The sequence below is a fragment of the Oncorhynchus keta genome, chromosome 15 (genome assembly GCF_023373465.1).
Source record: "Oncorhynchus keta strain PuntledgeMale-10-30-2019 chromosome 15, Oket_V2, whole genome shotgun sequence".
Lineage (NCBI taxonomy): Eukaryota > Metazoa > Chordata > Actinopteri > Salmoniformes > Salmonidae > Oncorhynchus > Oncorhynchus keta.
In genome coordinates, this window is record NC_068435.1 from 27118475 (window position 1) to 27128362 (window position 9888).

At 42.8% G+C, this 9888-nt stretch overlaps 1 protein-coding gene across 5 annotated transcripts; it reads left to right on the forward strand.

Annotated features, from left to right (window-relative positions):
- The first annotated feature begins 742 nt into the window (after positions 1-742).
- LOC118394691 (retinol dehydrogenase 10-B-like) lies at positions 743-4728 on the forward strand. Of its 5 annotated transcripts, none has more exons than XM_052463793.1 (7): positions 743-956; positions 2146-2385; positions 3050-3288; positions 3495-3593; positions 3712-3857; positions 3985-4116; positions 4289-4728. In XM_052463793.1, the coding sequence occupies exons 1-7, from the start codon at positions 893-895 to the stop codon at positions 4437-4439; spliced, it is 1071 nt and encodes a 356-aa protein (XP_052319753.1). In that variant the 5' UTR covers positions 743-892; the 3' UTR covers positions 4440-4728. The 5 variants fall into 5 exon arrangements, with proteins under 5 accessions (XP_052319753.1, XP_035644044.2, XP_035644043.1 ...); XM_035788151.2 differs by having other exon boundaries at positions 745-956; positions 2239-2385; XM_035788150.2 differs by lacking the exon at positions 743-956 and adding an exon at positions 1193-1319 and having other exon boundaries at positions 2239-2385.
- Positions 4729-9888: the final 5160 nt, after the last annotated feature.

The following is a 9888-nucleotide window of genomic DNA, read 5'->3' on the forward strand; positions in this document are numbered from 1 at the left end:
ATAATCAGTCAATCCCTGAACACAAAATAATAAAAAGCATTAACCCAGGGATATGTTTAGGGGAAGTGCTTTAGTGATCATTGAATGATAATGCAACAGCAATAGATGTACCTTACACTTGGACCTAAGGTTCAGAATTCTCTGTTTACTTCCTGCATGCAGGATTTTAGGAAGAAGCCGGGGCTGATTTACACACGCTAGTCTTCTAACAATAAGGATAATCATTACACATGGAAGTCAGAGGAGTGAGGTTGAAGAAAAGTGGAATATGTTTTGAGTGAGGTGGATTTCTTAGCATTCATAGCCATGGTTGTCAACTGTACTGCAGACATGGAATGTAAGTCACAGAAAATAAAGGTTATGGTGGCAACTACAGAGAAGTACATGGGATTACGAAGTTTCACTGTTGAAGATTTGCAGAGGGTGTTGACTGGTAGTGTTCTGTCCCCTCAGACCGTTGGCCTGGAGTAAGCTTAGATAGGGTTAAGTGAAATGGGCTGGTGTTTAAAAAATATATATTATAATATTTTTTTGTGAGGGCTACTAGTTGGCAGGGTAATTGCCCTTTCCCCAATTTTGTATTACCAGAATTTAAAGTAGGTATGCCATGACTGCTCTCACACTTCAGTACAGTAGGTGGCAGTGTATGCACATGTCAGTTGGTTGCAATCTGCCAATAAAACCTTGAAGAAGAAGAAGGAGGTGATTTGTAGATGTATTTATTTATTCATTCAAACTTTATTTAACTAGGCAAGTCAGTTAAGACCAAATTCTTATTTACAATGACGGCCTACCAAAAGGCAAAAGGCCAAAATAAAAATATAGGACAAAATACACATCACGACAAGAGAGACAACACAACATAAAGAGAGACCTAAGACAACAACATAGCATGGCAGCAACACAGCATGAGAACAACATGGTAGCAACACAACATGGCAGCAGCACAAAACAAGGTACAAACATTATTGGGCAGACAACAGCACAAAGGCAAGAAGGTAGAGACAACTGTCAGCAAGGGTGCGCAGTGGGAGAGGATTCATAAAACCGTCTCAGGTCGTTTTTCTTTGTGTGGCCACTGCTTTGTGCCCGGAGAAGACATGTTTCCTAGCAAAGTTGGGAGATGGGGAATATTGGGACAGGGTCACTAAAAGGTTGATTTTGGAGGATTAATCAAGGGGGGAAATGAGGTCAAAGAGAATGAGGAAAGCAGAGGTTGGATTTGAGGAATATGGCAATTAAAAAGGGAGATGGTGTGTTGAAGAAGATTGGTGTCAAGTGCAAACAGAGTGAGCTGTGTTCCAGACCGAGCTCTAGAGGTGAAATGGAAGTGAATGAGTGTGAGTTAAGTAAGGTGGAAGGTGTGGTAAAGCTCTGGCATCAGTAGACATGTTAAAAATCCGGTCTAGTAGGAGTAACATTTTTGGAGAAAGTGGATCCTTGGCTTTTGGCAGATTCATATGTGGTTTCAGGGTGGGTGAGAAAGGAGTTGGGTGCAGATTAGTCAGTGAAAGTAACCTGTAGTGGACTTGTGAAAATTGTGTGGTTACCACAGAAATGGAACGTAAATCACAGAAAATATATGTTGTGGAGGCAGCTGCAGAGAAGTATTTGGGTATACGAGATTTGACTTCAGAAGAGTTATAGTGTGTGTTGAGTGGTGGTATCCCGTCCTCCCAGGCCGTTGGCATGGTGCAGGAGTAGATGGGGCAAAGTAGTGGAATGGGATAGAGGGTTTTTAATCAGTGTAGGGTTTGTTAGAGGTTTATTTTTTATTTAAATTGTTATTTTCATATATATTTATTATTATATATTTATATTATATGTATGTGTATATATATATATATATATATATATATGTGTGTGTGTTTGGATGCCAACCGCCGTTAAACTCCAAGAAGAAGAAAATAAGAATCATGCGCAGTGCCTTGTGCAAGTTAACCCTCGTGAACAAGCATGAGTACTCGTAACAAAGTAGCAACTAGCAATAATTAGCACAACAGCTGCACAATAGGCTATCAAAGTACATTTTGTTGTCTCATCTTTCCTCGAAATTGTTATGGTCAGGAAATCTTTCTGAAGGCATATTTCTTTTGTTGCTTACCATGAATATCTTTGTTGAATTCTGCTTGGTGTCGTGCAAAGTTCTCTGGACTTTTGTGTTGGCTGGAACGAGATGGCTCGTGCGTCCAAAAGAGAAGAATGTAATGGGTCAGGTTTGTGTGATCACTGGGGCAGGAAGCGGTCTTGGAAGAAACTTTGCCAAGGAGTTTGCCCGAAGAGGTGCTACGGTTATTCTTTGGGACATCAATTGGGAAAGTAACGAAGAGACTGCTGAGATGGTGCGACAAATCTACAGCGACATTACCAATAGGAACCCTGAAGGTTGGCAAACTGCTGCTTTATTCAATTATACTACTTTACTTTTAAAGGGGAAATCATGAGTTGCTACATCAATGTTTGGACTTATAAATTAATATGTACCCATTGAATAATATAACTTATAAATGACATGCTTCATGGGCTTAGTTTAACTGTTGTCATCATCCCAAAGGTAAATGTAAAGTAACACTGTATAGAATCAAAACATGGTTAAAACTATACTTTTGATATCATGGATGGTCCTTGCATTCATAGCTCAATGAATTTGAGTGATTGCATTTATCCAGCCCCATCCTTCAGCTTTTTACTGAAACTGATAAATTGCCCTTTTAAAGGTGCAATCCAGTATTTATAGCGTTGGTCTTTTCAATGTAGAACTCTTGATTTAAAAAAAAGAGAAGCCTGTGGTTCATACTATGATTTACATTACAACCCCAAAACTAGGACATAATCCATTTGTGTTGTCATAGGACATTTAGGTAGGCCTGCACTATTTAGTTTCAAATTATATGATGGTCAAATATGTATCTCTATTCTAATTACTTTAACCCTAAAGATTGAGGGATATCCCAAAATAAAGTGCTGTTTGTGTTTGCAAATGTTACGGAATGCACCTTGAAATATTGTTCCACTAAACCAGACGAGGACCATCTCCCCTGCTCTACAGGTTCAGTGGATGGTGAGGAGGGAGAAATATCTCAGATTCAGCCCAAGGTCTACACTTATCTGTGTGATGTAAGCAAGAGAGAGGAGGTGTACTTGACCGCAGATAAGGTGCAACGTGAAGTGGGCAACATTGATATCCTGATCAACAATGCCGGGGTGGTCTCAGGACGTCACCTGCTGGAGTGTCCAGATGAACTCCTAGAGCGCACCATGATGGTCAACTGCCATGCTCACTTTTGGGTCAGTTGCATTGCACTCAATCTGATCACTTAGTTTCACATGGACTAGTCCAGTGACAATGACGTGTATTTCCAAAGGTAGATGGAATAAACCTATATGAAAATCTGCTTAGGACAAATTCTTACACCATAATGTAAATTGTCACTTGCCATGCAACCTTTATATTCTTACCGTAAAGATTCTTTTGGCATGTTTTTCAAATTCAGACTACCAAGGCTTTTGTTCCCAAGATGCTCGAGCTGAACCATGGACACATTGTGACGGTAGCCAGCTCCCTGGGTCTGTTCACCACTGCTGGTGTTGAGGTTAGCAGCATATTCTCCACTGATAAAGCTACCGTATACCTTCCTACAGTGTACCAGAGTATTTTATCTGAAAACTCCGGTCAAACCATTGTCTATTGCAAATTCTGTCTTTTACCAGGACTACTGTGCCAGCAAGTTTGGTGCTATAGGTTTTCATGAGTCCCTCAGCCACGAGCTGAAAGCAGCTGAGAAAGATGGGATAAAAATGACGCTGGTCTGTCCTTTCTTAGTTGATACTGACATGTTCAAAGGGTGTAAAATCAGGTTGGTAAAGTGTTACATTTAACAAGTGTATTCAAATCTGAACACAATGCTCATTTCTTCTTGGCATCATCAAATGTGAACTCATGCAAAGACACAAACTAATTGATGACTACTTCTGTCCCATCAGGAAAGAGATTGCCCCACTCTTCCCTCCGTTGAAGCCAGAGCAGTGTGTGCAACAGGCAATGAGGGCTATCCTAACAGACCAGCCCATGATCTGTACGCCTCGGATTATGTACATGGTTAGTTTCATGAAGACGTAAGTAGTACACAACATGAATATTGAGATACCCAGCTTTTGTCAAACAGCTCTTTTAGGTGAACTTAATGACATCCTTATATATTCTCTGATTTTTCCTCCTCTTGCCACCATCAAATGTATATCATGGGAGCCATAGCTTTATTCTTTTCTGTATCCCTGGCTATTTCAGTGTCTTGCCCTTCGACGCCATCGTTTGCATGTACCAGTTTCTTGGAGCAGACAAATGCATGTACCCGTTCCTGGCTCACCGGAAAGAGTCCATGAACAACAATGAATCCAAGCTGCCTGCCATCATGCAGCTGCCACTGGAGAAAAAATAATGTTACATATACCCTTTGAAACTCAGATTTATCAGATGGAGAGGTTTACCACATTGTCCCTCTGGAACAAACTACATATGCTGTGTACTTTATTAAGGGTTCACATGGGTTCTTTTGGTTTCTTGAAACCAGTTTTTGTATTTGTTTTAAACATAATAATTGACTGTAAATGTAATTGTTTTGTGTAGCCCTATCCCGCGCTTTGTTCCATGGTGGCCGGCTTGATCATTCCTCATGCAGTGCCTTATTCTGGTTGCCTTTGAGTCATTAAATTGTTTTTTGTATTTTGCATTGTATAAATTAGTTTTGTGTAGAATGTCTTCATTTAGAAAACAGATTTTTGGGGAAAGAGTCCTTTCACTCGAAGTGCCACATGTTTTTGAATGTGGACACTCCCTAGAATGCTGCCCCTGTGTGCATAACTTGTGTGTTCATTTCTGGGGATCCTTCCAGGCGATGACATAGCTGAAAGCAATTTATCTGTTTGGGATACAAAAGAGAAACAAAAGCTAAGCAATTAACAATGAGATACTCATCTGCAGACATGTGCAGTATGTGACAGCACTGTCACTAACCTGAACAGAATAACTATTTCTATAATTACCATTTCAAGACTTCATAAAACTATAGACAGAGGACTGCGGCTTCACAATTCATAAAAGGTCATGCTTACTGAACCAAAGTCATTCGTCTCCACACTCGACTCTCAGCTGCACAACATACAACATCAATTTGGGCACCAGGCGAGTTTGTGGGTTTACAATTTATAGTTTACAATTGCACTTTCATATTAGTACATGATTTTTCTTTATTTGAACTAATGATGGTGGCTGGAACAGTTTTCACAAAAGTGAAATGATGTGATGTGTAAAGTCTAGATCCCTTTCAGTCCGTCAACTTCTGTACAACATACTATCGGGACTTTGGCTGAAAGATCTAAATGCACCCCTGACAAGGCCAATGAAATCTGTGCCTCGCTGGAAGACCCGTATTCCACAGGCGATAAGCGTGAGGCTCGGATGCATTGCTTCAATTATTCCGCTCTTCACCTCAGTGTGAACAGGAACAATTCACATTATGAAAACAAACAATTGGAACACGAGACTGTCTTACATTGCGCCAACTAGTCCGGTCTGCCAGCTATGATTGGAAACCAAGTTACAGAGTTTAACTACTTAAGGTTCGGAGATTAGCTGTTTTGTCCCTTCCTGTTGAATGCAGAACAAGGGAGAGCTCGGATTGTTGTTTTGTAAAGTCTTTAAAAAAAAGTTACTAGCTAGCTACCTTTTTGAGTTTGGATCCTGCAACACGTTTGGCATCAATTGCTGTGACCGCTACTATCTGTCCAATGATCCTGCCGACCAATCCCGGGTCTGAGGAGCTGTTTGGCCTAGCAGCTAGCAGGGTTTTCTTGAGGGCTTGAACACAGCCCGTAACGCGGTTAGCCATTGTGGCTGGGACCGCGGATTGTCCCGGGCTTGTGGCTGTCTAGACCCCTGCTCTTTGTTGTTGTTGTTTTTAACCTTCCCTGTGACCTGCCCTGTCTGGAACTGCGAGGAGTAACTGTGTAACCTATAGTTGTTACAACAACAATAAAATAGCTTCAAGTGTTTAGTCCAAATACTGATGGAGTCAACAAAAAAATGGACAACCTAAACAGTGGTCCAGGACCTGAAGAACAGTTTGCAGTTCTCCCAGGGTAAGCTCGATGCATTTAAACAGGAGAACGACAAGATGACAGAAATCAGTAAGTCATTGAGAGAGGACATCAGTTCTGTATGTGAATCCATGATAACAATGATGGAGAAATTAGATTATATTGAGACAATCAAGGCGGAACAACATAGTTGTGGACGGAATTGCAGAATCTCCACATGAGACCTGGACAGAGTCTGAGGACAAAGTGAAGGAAGTTATCTCGGAGAAACTGAAGATGGACCACAGGAAGATTGAGGTGGAGCATGCCAACAGGACTGGAAAACCCACCTCCGGCCCAGGTGATAGGCCCATGCCGATAGTTGTCAAGTTCATGAGGTTCAAAAACAAGGTTGCTGGAAAGAGACAGAAACTTGAGAGGAACGTATATCTTCCTCAACGAGGACTATTCTGAAGTTGTGCGCCAGAAGAGGAAAGAATTGGAAGGACATTGCTTACATCCGCAATGACAGGCTCATTGTCCACCCTCCTTCCCAAAAGCCTGGAAGGGATGAGAGAGCCAAGCCTAGGGGTTAGTAGCTTCAAACCTGCAGCACACGCACACATTTACACACACCAGCTGATTAACGGACTGCTGAGTGCAAATTTCTTTCTCTTGCTTTGTTTGCTCTTTTCCATATTATGTCTATCTCTGATAAGCTATCCAGGAAAGGGATGAAAATAGCCCTTATTCATAGAAATGGCCTTAGAAATAAGGTTCATGAAATCAAGAACTTGCTAACATCAAATAACATTCATATACAGTGCCTTGCAAAAGTATTCATGCCCCTTGGCATTTTCCTATTTTGTTGCATTACAACCTCTAATTTAAATGGATTTCATGTAATGGACATACACAAAATAGTTCATATTGGTGAAGTGAAATTAAAAATGAACTTGCTTTTAAAAATAAAAAAAATGAGAAAACGGAAAAGTGGTGCGTGCGTATGTATTCACCCCCTTTGTTATGAAGCCCCTAAATAAGATCTGGTACAACTAATTACATGTTAACATTAGAAGCCTACTCCCTAAGTTTGTTTTACTCACTGCTTTAGCACACTCTGCTAACCTGGATGTCTTAGCCGTGTCTGAATCCTGGCTTAGGAAAACCACCAAAAACCTTGAAATCACCATTGCTAACTATAACATTTTCCGCCAAGATAGAACTGCCAAAGGGGGAGGTGTTGCAATCTACTGCAAAGATAGCCGGCAGAGTTCTCTATTACTATCCAAGTCTGTACCCAAACAATTCGAGCTTCTACTTCTAAAAATTCACCTTTCCAGAAACAAGTCTCTCACTGTTGCCGCTTGCTATAGACCTCCCTCTTCCCCCAGCTGAGCCCTCGATACCATATGTGAATTGATTGCCCCCCATCTAATCTTCTGAGCACGTGCTACTAGGTGACCTAAACTGGGACATGTTTAACAAACCGGCCATCCTACAATCCAAGATTGATGCCCTTAATCTCACACACATTATCAATGAACCTACCAGGTACAACTCCAAATCCGTAAACACGGGCACCCTCATAGATGTCATCCTAACTAACACGCCATCCAAATACACCTCTGCTGTTTTCAATCAAGATCTCAGCGATCACTGCCTTATTGCCTGCATCTGTAATAGGTCTGCGACCAAACGACCACCCCTCATCACTGTCAAACGCTCCCTAAAACACTTCTGCGAGCAGGCCTTACTAATTGACCTGGTCGGGGTATTGACCTGGCCGGGGTATCCTGAAATGACATTGACCTCATCCCGTCAGTAGATGATGCCTGGCTATTCTTTCAAAGTGCCTTCCTCACCATCTTAAATAAGAATGCCCCATTCAAAAAATGTAGAACTAGGAATAGATATAGTCCTTGGTTCACTACAGACCTGTCTGCCCTTGACCAGCATAAAAACATCCTGTGGCGTTCTGCATTAGCATCGAAAGGCCCCCGTGATATGCAACTTTTCAGGGAAGTTAGGAACAAATATACACAGGCAGTTAGGAAAGCTAAGGCTAGCTTTTTCTTTTTTTTCTTTCTTTTTTCTTCTTCTTTTTTTACTTTTTTTCCTCCCCAATTTTCGTGGTATCCAATTGTTGTAGTAGCTACTATCTTGTCTCATCGCTACAACTCCCGTACGGGCTCGGGAGAGACGAAGGTTGAAAGTCATGCGTCCTCCGATACACAAGCTGTACTGCTTCTTAACACAGCGCGCATCCAACCCGGAAGCCAGCCGCACCAATGTGTCGGGGGGTACACCGTGCACCTGGCAACCTCGGTTAGCGCACACTGCGCCCGGCAACCTCGGTTAGCGCGCACTGCGCCTGGCCCGCCACAGGAGTCGCTGGTGCGCGATGAGACAAGGACATCCCTACCGACCAAGCCCTCCCTAACCCGGACGACGCTAGGCCAATTGTGCGTCGCCCCACGGCCGGTTACGACAGAGCCTGGGCGCCACCCGGGAGGCCGCAAGGCTAGCTTTTTTAAACAGGAATTTGCATCCTGTAGTACTAACTCCAAAAAGTTCTGGGACACTGTAAAGTCCATAGAGAATAAGAGCACCTCCTCCCAGCTGTCCACTGCTCTGAGGCTAGGAAACACTGTCACCACCGATAAATCCACTATAATTGAGAATTTCAAAAAGCATTTCTCTACGGCTGGCCATGCTTTCCACCTGGCTACCCCTACCCAGCAACCCGCCAAAGCCCCCGCCATTTCTCCTTTACCCAAATCCAGATAGCTGATGTTCTGAAAGAGCTGCAAAATCTGGACCCCTACAAATCAGCCGGGCAAGACGGTCTGGACCCTCTCTTTCTAAAATTATCTGCCGAAATTGTTGCAACCCCTATTTACTAGCCTGTTCAACCTCTCTTTCGTATCGTCTGAGATTCCCAACGATTGGAAAGCTGCCGCGGTCACCCCCCTCTTTAAAGGTGGTGACACTCTAGATCCAAACTGCTATAGACCTATATCTATCCTACCCTGTCTTTCTAAGGTCTTCGAAAGTCAAGTTAACAAACAGATTACTGACCATTTCGAATCCCACCGTACCTTCTCCACTATGCAATCTGGTTTCAGAGCTGGTCATGGTTGCACCTCAGCCACGCTCAAAGTCCTAAACGACATCATAACTGCCATTGATAAGAGACATTACTGTGCAGCCATATTCATCGACCTGGCCAAGGCTTTCGACTCGGTCAATCACCACATTCTAATTGGCAGACTCGACAGCCTTGGTTTCTCAAATAATTGCCTCGCCTGGTTTACCAACTACTTCTCTGATAGAGTTCAGTGTGTCAAATCGTAGGGCCTGTTGTCCGGACCTCTGGCAGTCTCTATGGGGGTGGCACAGACTTCAATCCTCTGGCTCTGAATACATCAATAATGTTCCTCTTACTGCTGGTGATTCTCTGGTACACCTCTACGCAGACGACACCATTCTGTATACTTCTGGCCCCTCTTTGGACACTGTGTTAACTAACCTCCAGACGAGCTTCAATGCCATACAACTCTCCTTCCGTGGCCTCCAACTGCTCTTAAACGCAGGGAAAACTAAATGCATGCTATTCAACCAATCCCTGCCCGCACCTGCTCGCCCGTCCAGCATCACTACTCTGGACGGCTCTGACTTAGAATACGTGGACAACTACAAATACCTAGGTGTCTGGTTAGACTGTAAACTCTCCTTCCAGACTCACATTAAGCATCACCAATCCAAAATTAAATCTAGAATTGGCTTCCTATATCGCAACAAAGCATCCTT

Bases quoted from the DNA above. Each gene is read 5' to 3' on its own strand.
- LOC118394691 (XM_052463792.1), top strand. From the start codon at position 1,232: ATGGCAATTAAAAAGGGAGATGGTGTGTTGAAGAAGATTGGTGTCAAG. The intron at 1,341-2,145 runs GTGAGTTAAGTA...TGTCGTGCAAAG, and splicing joins TGAAATGGAAGTGAATGAGT to TTCTCTGGACTTTTGTGTTG. The intron at 3,594-3,711 runs GTTAGCAGCATA...GTCTTTTACCAG, and splicing joins TCACCACTGCTGGTGTTGAG to GACTACTGTGCCAGCAAGTT.